Raw genomic sequence first — 17,372 nt, forward strand, 5'->3', positions numbered from 1 at the left:
GAAACCTCGGTTGTCAGCGCTCAATTAAGGTGGGCCCAGAGAGGCGGTGGGGCCCCGATATCTGGTGTGGACAGATTCCTGACCAGATGTGTTGTTTGTTTTTCTATTTTTTTAAGCTTTTTTTAATTTATAATTAATCGTATGCCGTATATACAAAATAATCTTTGGGCGCCAAAGTTGAGTTTTTTTTTTTTTTTTTTTTGAAGAAAAAAACGTTCATAGGCAATTTCAGCAATTAGTTTTAGTTCCAAAAAAAAAAAAAAGGTCGGCTCCATAAAAAATTATTGATTTGAACTATTTTACCGTATACTTCTTGAATTATTCAATAAAAAATTATTACATCTTTTTTTATTAAAAAAATCATCAGGCTTGGTTAAAAATTTTAAATAAAAAAATATTTATTTTATATTAATCGATAATTTTTACTGGTTTGATGAAAATAGTTTAATTTTTTTTAGATAATATGGTAGTTTTTTATTAAATTATTTAAGATATATGTGGTAGAACCATTCTAACTAATAAATTTTTCTGTAATTTTGATACTAAAATCAAAGATCTTGTTGGGTTTAAGATTGTCTAACCACACAATAAAGAATCACATTTCATACCTCTATGGTTTTATTGGTTTAAGACCATCATTTAGACTAAGGATAAATTTATAATGCCTATAGATGCTGGGGAGAGACCAAGGAGGAGATGGATGAAGAGGCTGTTAGAGAGCGAGGTGAGTCGGGCTGGTCTAATTAGACTTGGACTTAATTTGGATCTATATTTTTCAAAAAAATTAGACCTAAATCTAATCCAACTCGAAAAAAATTCAAACTGGACTCAGATAGGGACATGACCCAGCCCAACCAAGCTTAGTTCTAATCCCAATAACAAGTGTCAAACTCTACCCAAGAGATGAGTGTCACAATCCACCGTGCATATACATCTGGTGTTCGGCCTAATATTCTTTATTCTATCAACACCATACATAGTTCCACCAATGTTTCCGCGGCACCAGACCAACTTCATCCGGAATTAGAGCCACTCCAATCCATAAAGCACAGATTATGAGCTCACTTGTCAAACCTTGCATTCTAGAACTATAAACTAAATCAAGTTGTGCAATGTACCTCTTGTTATTCTTATTTTGATAGAATCCATCTAACATAGCCTAAGAGTTCCCCAAAAGTAACACAGCAACTAGGCCTCAATAATTTGCATTTGAATAATATATTTGAGCAGAAATAATCAGCTATGTACATTGCAGATCTTTTCCGATGGCTCGGAAAATTGTCGATATGCAGTGATGGCATGGAAGAACAGGCCAACAATATATAAGTTTTCAATATTGATATTTGAAGCGAATAAGAGCTTTGTACTCAATTGAAAGCAGAAATTAGAATTCCAATAGGCAAAAATGCATCTTTGAACCAGGATGCCTATAACCTGGTGGATGTGTGAGAGATAATTATCAAGCATCTCCATCCTCTTTCAAACATCACAATCTTTTCATAAAACCTCTCTTCTTCCTGACTGCGCACTAGCAATAACATGAAAAGACTAAAACCTCATTCAATGGTTTATCAAAACAACTATTCCAACCAATTATGCAAAAGAACCAAAACAATCCATAATGACTATAAGTTGTCAACTTGGTTCCCTTAAAGTAATAGCCAAAGAAAAGTGTAGTTCACAACTGAAAAAAATTAAAAACCAGGCACCTGATTTCACATAGAACCATCCTGGGACTCACCAAAAACTTATTAGAAAATTTTAAAAAAACAAAGTAGCTTATATTCCCCATGACCTCACTTCTATTTGAGGGCAAATTTATACAACATATAGTGCTTATAAACCTCCCCAGGGCTATAAACCTCGCGTGGGAAGTTAGGGTGATTTACTGCATCAGGGAAGTCCTGGGTCTCCAAGCACAGTCCATCATGCTGCTTGTAGTGATGCCCACCCTTCCCCTTCTCATCCTTTAAGAAGTTTCCAGTGTAGAACTGCACCCCAGGCTGGTTGGCCCACAACTCAAGCACCCTTCCTGACTCACAATCCTCCACTATGGCCACCTTTCTCACCCCCTGCACGTCTGTAGGTGAATCCAACACATAATTTATGTCATAACCTCCCGGGAGCTGATCGATCCGGCTAGCAGATGTCATGGGCTTTCTGAAGTCATATGGAGTCCCTTCGACCGGTGCAATTTTACCAGTAGGGATGAGATTTTTGTCCACTGGGGTGAAGTGGGAAGCAAAGATTTGAACAGAATGCTTTAGGATTGTGCCACTGTCATGGCCTCCAAGATTCCAGTATGTGTGCTGGGCCAAATTCACCGGCGTCGGCTTGTTTCTGGGCACTGCACGCATCGATACGCTAAACACATAGTCGTAGTCGATTTTGTAGGTCACAAACACATCAAGATCACCAGGAAAGCCTGTTTCAGTGTTTCAAAGAAGACAATTATGTTAACGGAAAGAATTTAAATCTCATGCATTGTAGTTTTTCACTTAAGCTTTAGCTAAGAATCTAATTTAAGTAATGATGATGATTATTTTCATAAACTTATGAATGGTATCATTCTCCAAACACTAGAGAATAGTTATGACATAAAGAACAATATCATTTTTATAACACACACAAATCACTTAATAACGTAATGTTGGGGGATATCTGACTTATTTGAGTTATGAAGAGAACCTTCTAATTTTATAGACCATATGTAAGTAGAGACCAAAAAGAAGTGATTTAAATATAAATTGACTTAGAAGAAGGCATACCTTGTTCACCATCAAAGCTGTGATAGTAGAATGTGATGTAAGGGAATTCACCGTCTACTTTTTCTTTAACTGTCCAAATGACCCGATTGAATCCTCTGTGTCCACCTTTTGAAGCATTGAAGTAATAAACTTAATATATGGACATGTTGATTTGTGTTGAAATAGATGGAAGAAATATACCATGAAGAGTGTTATTCCCATCATTGCGGATTAGCTTGTAGACAGTTCCATTTATAGAGAATCGTGCATCTGCAATCCTATTAGCAACTCGCCCGACCAAAGCTCCAAAATAAGTTGTATCATTCTGATGAAAATTGAGGAAAAATGAAAGGGAGAATAAGACTTCCAAAGTGATGAACAACTAATCTTATGAGACACATTAGAGTTCCCCAATAATAACAAATACAAGTCGAAATGATTAGAAGCACTTGAACTACCAGTGACTTCAAACCACATAGTTTTAATCAGCAAGTTATATATATCCTTAATGGCTAAAAGACAATGCCGCCATGCTAAAGAACCAATGGTGGAATTTAAACAATAATGAATTTAACACACACACACACACAGAGTACCAGAAAGAGTCAAGAAAAATAACCTTTGCTTCCTAATATTTATGGCTAATACTATAAGAACATTACATACAGAGAACATTTGACTTTTTAACATATCATGTGCATTGAAAAAAAACTGTATAATTTGGCATAACAATCTTCTTAGTTGAATATTGGAATCATGGCCATCTAGATGATCATAATAAGCAGGCACTAAAGGCATGCAGAACCGTAGACTCATTACCACACCAAGAAAATGAAAACACTCAAAAAAAAAAAAGGTGGCAAAAATGAAACATTTTCTTATTTAACTCTTGAAACGAATAAGATCACTTCTATTGTCATCACATCCATCATAGTTTCATCTGTTCAATTTTAGGCAATGAGCATCTATGCGAAAATCTTATCCAAGAAGAACCCAACCAAAAAACAATAAATAAATAAATAAGCAGACCACAAGCCTTTAGCACAAGGATTTAGAAGGGAGAAAGAAAGACTCACAACATAAGAACCGATCTTATCATAGCCAAGAACAACATCATTCAATTTTCCTGCAAAGGAGAAGGAAGGGATTTACAACAGCCATCCAAAAAAAAGCCTATATTTTGATCTAAAACATTTTATCCTTAATTAAATAAATCGGGACTAATGGTTTCATATCATTAGTCTCCGTATTTCTCCAAAAAAAAAAAAAACTTAAAAAATCCTATGATTTCCAACCTTTGGAATCGGGAAGAATAACTGAGAGAATGGTTGCACCCCAGTTGGTAACCTTCACGGAGAAGTCTCCTCTCTTGAGCTCATATATCCCTACCATCTTTCTTGGAGCCCCATTGGATACTCCCATTAAAGCCAACAGCAAAACAGAGATGAACAAAAGTGTTCTCCTCGCCATGGCTGTGGAGGCGGCACAAAGAGGCTCAGCTTCTTGTATATATAACCCTTAAAAAAGGGGATAATGGAACCGTGGATTCCTTTATCAAAGAGAAGCTATATATATAAAGAGAGAAATAGTGTTTTGGTTGCTCTGAAAAAAATTAGATAAGAACAAATCTCTAACTATTCGACCGGCAATCTTATTTTTAACTTTTTGTGATGTTTGCCCAACCGAATTAGTTTCATTTCGTTCTTTCAAAATTTCCCCAATTTGCCCGGCGACTTTGATTGAACTCACCGACGGCCGCACGGTTTAAGTTGGAGACTATGGGTTTTGGCGACAGGATTAGGCTGATACGTAGAACTTACAAGCTCATGAGAACCAAATAAAACTATGTAAAGCAAAAAAAGAAAAGAAAAGTTAGGGTTTAGATCCGTGGAACGTAAATGGAATTATGGAACCGAGATGGGAATTTTATTTTGCATTAAATTTGTGCTGGAAATTTGCAAGAGGTCTTTTTACTATTATTTATTCTCTACCAAAAAAAAAAAAAAGGCTATTTATTCAACATAAAATAATTCTCTTAACCATATTTTAATATAATAGTTAAAATATATACATAATTTTATACTAAATTATAAGTATAAATAGTAAATTACAATAATAAGCATAAAATAGTTTAATATAAAATACTAGTTAGAAGTATATATTTTATATATTGTTTATATATGTATATTTATTATACTAAAAATATGTGCCCTGAAATCTGGATTTATTTCTCCAAGATTCCATCTACCAATTTTCAATCATGAATTACCGTCATACCCTTCATATGATGCTTAAATCACCCCACCCTAATCTCGCTAATATTTTGAAAATATTATAAATCGGTGGCAGTCAAATTTAGGAAAGGATTTTGTTGAACGAATATAGCAGATTTGGGGAGCACATGTGAATGAGTGAAGCAAATTTAGGCAGGATTTGGAAGACAGAATATGGGCAATTAGGAATCAAATTTGGAAAATATTTGAAGGAAACGGTGTCATAATCAAATAATTGAAGAAATTTGGAAAGATTTTGGAGTCTAAATATATAGATTAGTAGGAATCAAATCTCGGAAAACAATAGATAAGGTTTATATTTTCATAAGAGTCCCATGCATCCCAACCCCCTCCGATCTCCACTCCGGCATGGTACTTTGTATTTGACCACCTCTAAGCCTAACCTCTTCCTCTCTGTCCCCAACTCTCCATTTCATTACCCCTAAGCCCTAATCGTATTTTCTTTTCGTATATTTATTTATTTATATTACTAGCTTATATAACCCACGCAATAAATGGAGTTTTTTTTTAATTAGTTAGAACATATATCATTCCCAAAAAACCTCCTCTAATATATAATAAACATATAAACCCATCTGGCTTTCCTTACTTATCCTTTTCAGGACCTGGGTATGTTTAAAAGAAAAAATAATAATAATAATAATAATTTGACAAACTTGTCATGTATGAAGAGGAGCTCATGTGCGACATAAAAAATCTGGAGAGGTCATAATCTCTTTCAATTGGATAACATTTTTATGATGCAGTTTGTTCAGAATTTTGATTTCACGTATGGCTGTTATAGGAAACTGCAAGACTAATAACATTTTAGCCTAGGTAGAGGATGAATATATTAGCCATTCAATTCAAAGAATATCCAATAAGAATATAGATGGAACATAAATGCATACTCCTCTTTCATGGTCCATTCTAATTATCTTTAGGGCACTTGCCTGCGGTCACTGTAGCTGTGCCAAAAAGAAAAAAATTCAGCGATCAAACCAATAAACATGTCACAGATAAATCATAGATGTTAGTAGAAACATATTAATATATTACATCCACCATTGCGTGCTGCTTATATTATACAAGCGATACAAAAACCTCTAGATGCAATTCAAAAGGCCTAAGAGAATAAAAAGAAACTCGAATAAATTCCACCAAACCCTCAAACATATATATAAATAAGAGGATGTCGACACGTGTATCTATATTACACATTGATGAAGCATTGAAAAAAACAAAACCCCGTGCCATGCATGGATGCAATTTCTTCTTAAAAAAATATTTATTTATTTATTTATTTATATCTATTTTATATATATTTTAAAAATAATTAAAATAATAAGAAATAAATTTTGTGTATATAAGCTATTTTATGTTTTTCTAAATTTAGAATTTTTCTTTTTTTTTTTCAGACCTTCATTCTCTTTGGACAACAGATGCTATTTCTAATTTACAAAAATAATTTAATATTTTTATATATTATTATTAAAAAATTGAAGAAATAGTCGAACTCAATCAATACACTATCATTAAAAAAAAATGATCCCATAATCCAAGCACAATAAGTTTAAAAGGAAAGCGATAATTAATATTCTCAATTTATCAATAATCAACTTGATTATAATCTTAACGGTCAATAATTAATAAAGGGCCTGAGCACATCAGAATTAGGAGAGAGAGTTGGACTAGCCAAACAAACAATATATGAATAGAATAGACACTAATAGAATAGTATTTAAGCTATCATTAATCAAAATTATTTTTTTGCATGTAAGATGGTTCTATTTTTGAAAGATGATATTAATAGAATAAGTATTACTGAATTAATATTTAAGTTGAAATTAATTAAAATTATTTCTTAATATTTAAGATGATTTTTAATAAATAAATATAATAATAATTTTGAGTCTGAACATTTTGAATCGGGTAGAGCTCAAATCTCCAACTCCTTACCTTAATTTGGTTCGATTGCACCCTAGGCTAAATAATGACCCAAATAATCTTGTTGTCGGCATTAGTAGTAAGTAGTAAGACAAGGGACACCTCAAAACAAATACCTTCTAGATGTGTTCGGTCTTTGCACTCCTCCTTCTGCTCCACGCCCATGATGGGGGGTTTCTCCTCCTCATCCTCATTCTCGACTACCCCATCCTTGGTGGACTTGCTATTCTAGCACTTCCCGGATGACTTGATCAACTCCCTATGCTCCTAGCCACCAGCACCAAGCCCACCCTCCTCTCCCATGCCCTCGTCGAGATCTACCACGAGATTTGGCAAGCGCGAGATGTGATTTTTAAGAAAAACACAGTTGCATAGTACCTAAATCAGTTTGCTCACTAAGTTGAAGGCAAATCTACAAATAAAAATAAAAAAAAAATTCCTAAGTTTTACTCAAAAGAAACACTCAAAAATTGCGAACTTATCGCAGACGAGGGAGATCTAGTCGACCTCCCAAGCAAAGAAGCACCACTGCTGCTACTGCCATTACTACTAGCAGCCAGTCGCGATGCACTGTACCGGAATCTGACGCCACTAGCTGCTGAGGGAATGTCATCCTCATTCTTATCATCATCGTTAGCGGTGCTCTGCAATGCCATCACCTACATGAGTTGTGCAGCGATGGTGTTGGTCATCACGTTCTACATCCTCCTAATGCTAGACAACTCGAACACCAACACCGACTGATGGTGCATTGGTGACATCCCTAATGACGACAAAACCATGCTACTTGCTAAGGGGATGTCATCCTCGTCCTCATCATCATTGCTGGCGGCACTCTACGATGCCATCACCTGTGCGAGTCATGCAACGGTGGCCTTGGCTACCACGTTCTACATCCTCCTGACGTTGGACAGTCCAGACGCCGATGGTGCACCAGCGACATCCCCGACGACAACGAACTGTGCTGTTTAACCCCTCGCTCCTCTACTACCCGTACACTGAGCTCCCCGCTCTCCTCCAATCCATCCTCTCTCTCTGTGGTGCTTAAGAAAGTTACGAATAGAGTGGACATGTGGCAGAAGGTACTTAAAAAATACCCCACAGACATGACGGATGAAGGCTGATGCCTTCATTTTAATATATATATAATATACATTAGATATATTTTTATTACACAATTTATTTTATTTGATATACTATAATTTTATTTAATTTATAAGTTATAATATTATATTTTGTATGCAGTTCTATTTTATATTTATTGTTTAGATTGGTTTTCAATTTCATGCATCGTACTTTTCTTTGATTAGCTTTCCTACTCTATATTTTAAAGTTATCATTTTGACGAGCTATTAATCCCAAATCTTAATTGTTTATCATATAATTTACATTTTCATTCTATTTTATTTTATGTTAATATATATTTTTCTTTTTTGCTTAATGAACATTGATGGTTAGCATTCAAAACTGATGCATTTTCATTCCATATCTTTTACTTTTTATATTATTTTAATTTTATATTTATTTATATTTATTTAATTATTTATATTTTATTTTTATTTTTTCTTTTGGAATCGTGCAACTGGACTCAAATCCCTCCCCTCCCACCTAGGAGTATAAATGGGTCAAGACAGACCGGATCATAAGTGACCTCGATACGATTCAATTCTTTGATCGGATCTGAATATTAAACCCAAATTCAATCCAATAGAAAATCAGATCGAATCGAATTCATATATAACATGATCCCAATCCATGAAATGCGGATCCAATTCGAATCCGAATAGGATTCGGATCAACATAAATTTATCTTAATAGTGATAGTGATTTTTTAGCTCAGTATGAGTCAAAATCATTTAGTTTTCATGAGGATTTTAGCTCGATACTTAGATTGAGATTTTGGTATAAGAAAAAATTTGAGAACAGAAGATATGATTCTCTTCACTAATTAGCACCATAAGATCACCAAATTGGATGATTGTTAGCTTCGTTGATATCTATTTTTTAAAGAAAAAGAAATATGAGACCAACCTTATGGCAGCAATCTCTAGATTAAGGATAATGAAATCTGTATATTACAAAAAGAGTGAAGGCTCAAGTGTCAGTTAAAAGTAATGATGACTTGTGGCGACGTGAATAGAAAGTGTTGAAGTGGATTAAACAAGTTTTTTTGAAGTTTGAGTGGCATGATTATGAAATGCGACATGTCAAAACCTAGTTGTTTTACTGAGTTAAGTTGGGATGGCTGCATATAAGTATCTTAAGGATATAATTATTTTGAACAATCATGAGGGCTACCTTGGAGTGGCAGTTGCGAGCATATAAATTAATAAATGTGAGTGAAAATAAATAAGAGATGTTACAAATCTAGAGAAATTCTGTGCACCACAGGCGGTGTAGAAAATCCGATGTGGAGTATACCATTTTATGTGATTGTCCACATAACCATCACTTTCTAACGTACATTTAATGACTACAGTTCTATTTTTTTATTTAAAAAATTTTACATGACAAAAATATCTCTATTTTTTAAAAAAATTATGATATTCTGTGGTATATTATGACTTCTTACATGCAGGATGTCATAATATGGTTAAGAAAGTTATAACAACCTATGACATATTACGATATCCTATATCAAATTATGACTTGCTGCATATAGAATGTCATAATATGATCCAGGATGTCATAATATAAAAAGGATATTTTTGTCCAACCATCTTCCAACGAGCATTTAATGCTTGCAGCTTTACTTTTTTGTTTAAAAATTTTGAATAACGAAAATATTCCTGTTCTTTGAAAAAATTATGACACCCTGTATATATTATAATATCTTGCATTATATTATGACATCCCGTGAACAAAAATTATGACTTTCTGGATGCAGAATGTCATAATATGAATATAAAATATCATAAATTTTTCATAAAATAGAGATATTTTTGTCATTCAAAATTTTAAACGAAAAAGTAAAGCTGCAAATATTAAATGCATGTTGAAAAATGATGATTATATGGACCAATGGGATAACGTGGTGCGTTCTATATCAGATTTTCTACACCACCTATGGTGCACAAAGAATTTCTCCACAAACCTATTGTGTGCAACTGATCATTATGTTAGTGATTGTATCTTTCAATTACTCATTTTTTTTATTTAAATTTTTGAAAAATTATCATACTCTAATGATCTAAGGTCAAATATTATGTATTAAAGCTACACTTACAGGTTTTAAGTTAATGCTTGATACGCTGGTATACATAAACTGCTAGGGATGCTATTGTTTCATCTATATTGTCCATAATTCAACAGTAAAACACAAAATTGTAAGAGCTCCAAAAAGATTTAGGCTGAGTTAGAAGATGCCATAGTTCAGATGAGTGTTTAAATCCCATAGGATCCATACTGGATGTGGATCAGATCGGGTTGAATCAGATCATTTAATTAATCCAAAAATCTTCGTGGGTTGGATCATAATTCAATAAATCCAGATCCAATCTGAAAAATAGAACATATCCAATTTTAGAATCTGATCCGGCTCCATGAATCCTTTAAAATAGTATGAATTAGATCTATATGAGCCGGATTGGGTTGAATAATGGGTCAATCTGACCAATCTGCACCCCTTTTCCCACCCCAAAAAAGAAGTTTAATTTGAGGAGTTTTTATGATTAATTTTTTGGTTATATTGTCCACAGTGGACTCAGTCCAACAACTCAGCCCACTCCGCAGGGAGAAATTATCGCCAGGAGCACGCCCAAGCGGACCAGCGCAAATCTCGGAGCACGTGCTTGGTGGATAACGTGCAATCGGGGTTTCGTGAAATACAAGGGTTAATGTGGCATACCGGCGTGCTATCCACCATGGGATTTGGCTGGCCCACCTGGGTATGGTCGAGGCAATAATTTCTCCTCCGTGGGTCTCGCATCCAATCTACGTATGTCCTATGGTGTCTTGCAGACTTGGAGCGCTTTGCTTGCCACCTGGCCTGATCTCCTATTTGCAGCAAGCCAGTCGATACATTTACTGATTTTTTATTTTATTTTATTTTGTTTTGTTTTGTAGAGAAACAAACTTACATTAACTATAACAACATAAATGATAGCATTTCTTTACAATCCAAAACCCATACAGCGACACCTGAGCAATAGATGGCAAACACACACTAACAAGATGAACTCCTTACCCAAAAACCAAACATTACCAGTGACGGAATTCATAAGCTCAGAGAATAAAAGAAAACTCCTCCATTCCCCACTTAACTAAGAGAGGAATAGGAATTTAGTCGGCTCTCTGTTCTAATTGACTCGTCAGTTTATCTCCCCCCCCGGATAGAGTGAAATGGAAATGGAGTGCAAACTACACATTCACAGTAAAAGGTTGTTATAAGTTTCTTAGCTATGGAGGGATAACATCCAAGTGCACAAAGACAGATTGGAAGATTCCCATGGAGAAAGTCAAAATTTTTATATGGCTTTCATTTCATGACGAGATTTTTACTGAAGCAAATTTGTGAAAAAAGAAAAACTGCAGTTCCGACAGATTGTCCTCTTTGTGGAAGAGAAAAAAAAATACAAGACACCTACTACTCAATTGCATCTACAATAGGTCGCTATCGTTACCTGCGGATAGGTTAAGGATCTGATGGTTTTTGAGTTGGGTGATGGCCCTATCTCCCAAAGCACATCGTCCAACCTTTTACTTTCCATAGTTTTCTCCTTTCCCTTTCTACTTTCTCCTATCCTATAGCCACATGGCTATGCTCTAATTCTTTTTATCTATAATAAATTTGGGTGGCTAGGCCTCCCTTTTCATTTTCAAAAAGAAAAAGGTGGAACAAAGCAGGTGAATATGTATATCATATGAGAGGAGCCATAGCAGACTTGCAACCTCAAGCATTTGAAGTCCAGAACACCAAGATCCATAAATAAAAAGAGCATCCAACAGCCAGAGTAATGGAGATATTGGATCATAGAGATGATAAGTGCACCACAAAGGAGAAGAACCTTTAAAATCAAAATGGGTTCCATGGGTGGAAAAAGCAGCACATGTAAAAGCTTCAGCTGAGGCCCATGAATACAGCAAGTTCGAGTGAACAAGAATCTCAACTTCACCTACCGAACCCCATGAAGGAAAAGATAGTAAATATGAATCAATATGCACAGCAGCATCCGTAAGAAAGAGAAAAACAACCATTCCCCTTGAAGACATCGACACAGCAAATACATGAATGGCCCAAAAAGGTGGAATAGGTCATAGTGCACCTAGGTCTCCTAAAAATTAACAAAGCACTAAGATAGATGATCAAATTTGGAAGGAAGCAATGCTTCCTTTGGTAAATGGTAGTGGAGAGCATAGATAGCCTTGAAACTGTAGAGCATGAGGGATCCGCAAAAGTAATAGACACTGAGCCAGCTAAAACAACTTGATTGATAGAGTATAGCAACTCTGCAGACCGTGCATCTGAAAAAGATCGAATGATCAGTAACATAGAGTAGAAAAAGACAAGAAATGATATAATCCCATTAAGTTGGCAAGAATCCTGACTCCTGAAAGATCCAGAAGTTGCAGCTGAGCCAACATAGATTAAATCTTATAAGAAAACCAGAAGACCGAGGATGTAGAACAGAAACAAATGGATATACTACCTAGTGGATATTGGCCATCACCTGCAAAGAAAGAGCATAGAGAAAAAGATAGCAACTGTCGTAGGCCAAAGCACTGAGAGTACCGCAACAAAACCCTTAATAACCTTTAACCAATACAGCAGTTAAGAAATAGAGAAAATAATGCAAGGAGAAACATAGCAACTGATTAGCAGCCAAAAATTAAGAGCTAAACAACTTGTACCACCATACAAAACCGATACTTCCACAACATCCATCAGCTTCACTAAAAAATTGCAATAGGCTCGAGTATAGAGAAACCATTAGAATAGAATTAACCAGTTTTAAGAAATGCTATATGGTAAGCATCCACGGCCAATATACAGGCAACATTAGTAAGAATCATTGCTGCACTATGAAAAAAAATCATCCAATAAAGCAGACACATTTACTGGTTGATTACTCTCTTATACAAGTCAAATGGCTCCGAGGTTAGTTGGACAGTTTATGAATAGGCCTAGAGGGAGATCCTTCACATGTAGACACCATATTAGACATACAGGAGAGTTCATCGGCCCTATTACACATATACTACAACACAACATTTATGATGTATATATATATATATATATATTTAAAAAAACTAAATAATAAATATTAGAGGAAGATTGGGAACATTTGACACTACAAACAAAGATAAAACAATAAATATTAGAGGAAAGGTTTAAACTCTCCATACACATACGCAAACATCATGAAGCAAAGCTAGCAAAAATGCAGGATGGAAAATATGAGAAATGTGGCTGGGAAGCTAAACTGGGAATTACATTAGATAGGAAAAAGCACATCTCACGAAAACATCTATCTTGACATGATCTTAAGAAGAGGACATACAGACGATCAGAAATGTCTCACTCATGGATGTGTTGTGAGAATTTGCATTATATATTAGAATAGATTCTGAGATTAAAATTTCTTAGGGCCTGTTTGGGTGCATAGGTTTTATATCCTTAGGATAGAATTCATGATGGGATGTGGTTTTGATCCTATAGGATTATACATAAAATCCTATTGGGAGAAAAATCCCATGCGACTGATCCTATCCTATGTTTGGATAACAATTTAGGATTACCTCTCCCTTCCTCTTCCTCTTCCCCCTCCTCTGTCTACACCATGTTTTACCCTTTTCAACATTCCAACAAGTAGGTCGATGACTTAATTTGACATAGCTTTAAGTATCAAAATTATCAATTTGCATGCCACCAATAGAGGGTGCATAAGAGCCTGCAATAGAGGTAGAGAAAGAGAGAGAGAGAGAGAGAAGGACAAATGTGATTACCAGTTGGCAAACAATTTAGTATAGAAGATCAAATGAAAACAGACTCTAATTCAGGATAACATCAATGAAAGATCCAAAATATATCCTATTCTAGTAACTAAATAGGCATTGCATACAAATAATGATTGATACAGGAGCAAGCCTAGAATCGTTTCAGGTGCATAGGCTCAAACTGACCAGAAAATTAGAGAAAAATACAAATAAAAGAGCAACAAGTAGGTTTGATTGGTTCCTTGCTTCATTAATCATTCATTCTGTCCAAAGGATAGGAAAATAGTACTCGCCTGTCTTGATTCAAACTAAGTCCACTTTTGTTTTGTCCCAGCAAGAAATCATTCTCAAATCTTCCAACAGGTTGATTCACAAATTCAAGTAGTAACTGACATGCCACAAAAGAGGGATGCTTGGAGCATATGCAATGAATACTATTCAAATCCAAACACAAGGATGTAGGTTAGGAAGATATGGCGGATGTTTTTAGTTTTGCTATCAGTTTAGTAAGTTGAATAATGTACTCTCCCAGAGACCCATACAAGGATGCAGGCATGCAGCGCTTCATGCTCTGCAATATCTCAAGGGTGGCCATGGTGAAATGAAACTATAAATGAGTGAGCACACTTTTCCATAAGCTAGACATCTGCAGTAACAGTTGTGCGCATTCACTAGAGGAGTCTGATTAGATGAAAAGTAAAAATGCAAGAGGGTTGTCAAATCAAGTGCGCTTTAAGACAAAGCTTGCACAGCATGTGAATTCATAGGGTTGAAAACATCAGTACAAGCAACAATATTTGTAATCAGTTATCCCACTACAATCTATGGTGACATTATTTTGCAATTTATAACAAAGTAATCCATTGACTCATAAGCAAACAAATTACATTGAGGCAGGGTTTCATGTTGGTAACAATAGAGGCATTGTAAAAACCCAAAAATCATAGCTAAAAACAAAAACCATTGTAAGAACCCAGTGAAAAATATGAAGAAGCAGTCCAAGAAAGCTGGTTCTTACAACATAACCGATTGAGGAGCTACCTAAACCCAAAAAAGAAGGCCTACCCACAGTGAAGCAACACTTGGATATATCCAACAAAGCAGTCACCCAGATAAATATGATAACAAAGCAGCTAGGAGGGGATAAATATGACACGATGCAGTGAAAGTATGATAACAGAATGTTTGTTTTCATTACAACATACATAATTCTCTACTAGGCATTACAATAAACAGATGGTAGACAACTCAATCATCGTACTTAAACTGAACGTGAAAGTTTGTTAAAATGGCTTTTGCCAGGGGAAGGCTGTTAATGGTGGTGGTCATGGCAAGGTGGTGGTGTTGATATAAGGGAGAATATGAGGCAGTAATGGTTGAAGGTCTTGATCAATGGCAGAGGTGAGAGGATGAGAGGGAGGGAACTTACCAAGGTAGCGAGTGGAGGTCGGATGTGACTGCCGGATCTGATTTTGGAGGTGGAGAGTGCATGTATGTATATTAGAAAATAGGGGTAGAGAGAGTGCATGTGTTTTATGATAAAAACACAAAGTTAATATATATATATATATATATATATATATATATATTTATTTATTTATTTATTTTTTTCAAAAAAAAATCATAATTAGATTTTTTGCAACATGTTTACGAAATTTCACATTAGCTACCCTTCTACGTAATAATTTTAGGAATGCATGTCCTCTATATTAGTTTCAACTCTGATCTTGTCACCAACTTTACAAACTTAAGTTCATCAGATATATCATTGATATTTGTACACGAACTATCAGCGATAGTAAAGTTGTTAGCACTTGAATCAAATAATTCATCATATCCCTTTTTTGTTCGGAGGCTCAGCTGAATAATTTTTTGACCTTTGAACATTTTATTTTTTTTTTACCTTTTAGATTGTGCTCATGATCAGTGTGAGCATCCTTCTACTTATATCAAATAATAGTTGTTGGGGAATACCCACCGACCATCCGATCGATGGTCGGAGGGACCGACTGACCGACCGACAGACGGAGGGACCGACCGACCGACTGACGGCCGGAGGGAACGACCGACTGACTGACGGTCGGAGGGACCGACCGACCGACCGACAGGCGAAGGGACCGACCGACCGACTGACGGCCGGAGGGACCGACCGACCGACCGACAGCCGGAGCGACCGACCGGCAGACGCCATCACCAGCCAATTAACGGCCCCCAACCGACTGAGGATGTGTCGGTCGGGCATACTTTTTCCGACCGACTGAACCTGGAAGTCTGATGGCCGACTCACGTAAGACTTGCCGACCAACAGAGGGGCCCGAATCTCCACCCGACGCCACTCAGCTGGCCACCGACCTAGGGTCGGTCGACTCCTCCGATCGCCGTACAGCCGCCAGAGCTTGTCAGTTCTGACAGCAACATGCGGCACTGCCATCTAGGGGCATTGTCCCGCCTAGGGCATTGTCAACCCTAGTGATTTGACAGCCCCACGGCGACATGACACTTTTACGGCGACTCTGACAGTCTACAGTGAGTTGACAATTCCTCAATTGTCTGCGCCATTAATGACGGCGCCATACCGTGCTCCACTATATAAATCGGGGAAGGCAACAGTGCAAAGGATCCCTCGACTTCTCGACTTAAGAACCACAGGCTCGCTTCTCTCTCTCTCTTTCTCGATTGAGCTCTCTGTCTTCATTTCACTGTTGCCCAGTCACCTCTCTGACTTGACCGTCGGAGGGTCCCCGCCGGAGCTGCCTCCGGTCAGTGTGGACTTCCCTTTTTGCAGGCGCTCGTTCCCCAGCGATCAGACGACGAGGCGATTGGCCGCAACAGATTGGCACGCCAGGTAGGGGGGAACGATGACAAAGACAAGAGCCCAGCGATCGAGGATCACCGGGTCGGCGAGGTGCTCTTCCCGTCGGGAAGAGGCCTCCCCGCCACCCTCAGCGGCGGAGCCCAGCTCTCCACACCCCGCGGTGACCACGGAGGCGCAGATCGCGGCCATCGTACGGCAGATGACCGTACTGACGGACGCGGTCAAGAGCCTCCAGCAACAACCGGCGGCCCGTCCGATGCCCTCCAGGAGCAGCCGCCGACGCCCGCGCCGATCCCCGTTGCCTCCGCACGAGCGCCCGCAACAGCGCTCCCACGGAGAGGAGGAGGGACGGCCATGGCACGATGACCGACGGTCCCAGTAGCCCTCTCCTTCTCTGCTGGAACGGGCGAGGAAGGAGAAGCGACCGCGAACGCCGTCCGCCTCCCTGTCGGAATCTTCCGGAGACTCCACTCCTGGGGTTTTCCAGCACCGACGGACAGACGACTACGAGCGCAGGTTCGAGAAAATCGACCGTCGGCTTGCGCAGTTGCAGGTAAACGGCCAGAAATCTTCGAACGACGTCGACTTCCAGACCGCCCAACCTCTCTCCCGACTAGTTCTCGACGAACCGATTTTCAGTCGGTTCAAGATGCC

The 17,372-nt window shown here is 37.3% G+C and overlaps 1 protein-coding gene across 2 annotated transcripts; it reads right to left on the bottom strand.

Moving 5' to 3' along the window:
* Nucleotides 1-1,713: 1,713 nt before the first annotated feature.
* On the bottom strand, nt 1,714-15,417 carry LOC105041702 (uncharacterized). 2 transcript variants are annotated; one of them, XM_010918697.3, is made up of 6 exons: nt 15,333-15,417; nt 4,043-4,219; nt 3,824-3,873; nt 2,949-3,072; nt 2,769-2,873; nt 1,714-2,425 (listed from the first exon to the last, which is right to left on the bottom strand). In XM_010918697.3, exons 2-6 carry the CDS (start codon nt 4,215-4,217, stop codon nt 1,803-1,805), a joined length of 1,077 nt encoding a protein of 358 aa, XP_010916999.1. In that variant the 5' UTR covers nt 4,218-4,219; nt 15,333-15,417; the 3' UTR covers nt 1,714-1,802. The 2 variants fall into 2 exon arrangements, with proteins under 2 accessions (XP_010916999.1, XP_010916998.1); XM_010918696.4 differs by lacking the exon at nt 15,333-15,417 and having other exon boundaries at nt 4,043-4,366.
* Between the last annotated feature and the right edge of the window lie 1,955 nt (nt 15,418-17,372).

The sequence above is a fragment of the Elaeis guineensis genome, chromosome 3 (genome assembly GCF_000442705.2).
Source record: "Elaeis guineensis isolate ETL-2024a chromosome 3, EG11, whole genome shotgun sequence".
Lineage (NCBI taxonomy): Eukaryota > Viridiplantae > Streptophyta > Magnoliopsida > Arecales > Arecaceae > Elaeis > Elaeis guineensis.

Excerpts from the sequence above, each read along its gene's own strand:
- LOC105041702 (XM_010918697.3), bottom strand. The coding sequence starts at position 4,217 with ATGGCGAGGAGAACACTTTTGTTCATCTCTGTTTTGCTGTTGGCTTTA. Across the intron at positions 3,874-4,042 it reads TATTCTTCCCGATTCCAAAG|GAAAATTGAATGATGTTGTT; the intron begins GTTGGAAATCAT and ends TCTCCTTTGCAG. Across the intron at positions 3,073-3,823 it reads ATAAGATCGGTTCTTATGTT|AATGATACAACTTATTTTGG; the intron begins GTGAGTCTTTCT and ends AATTTTCATCAG.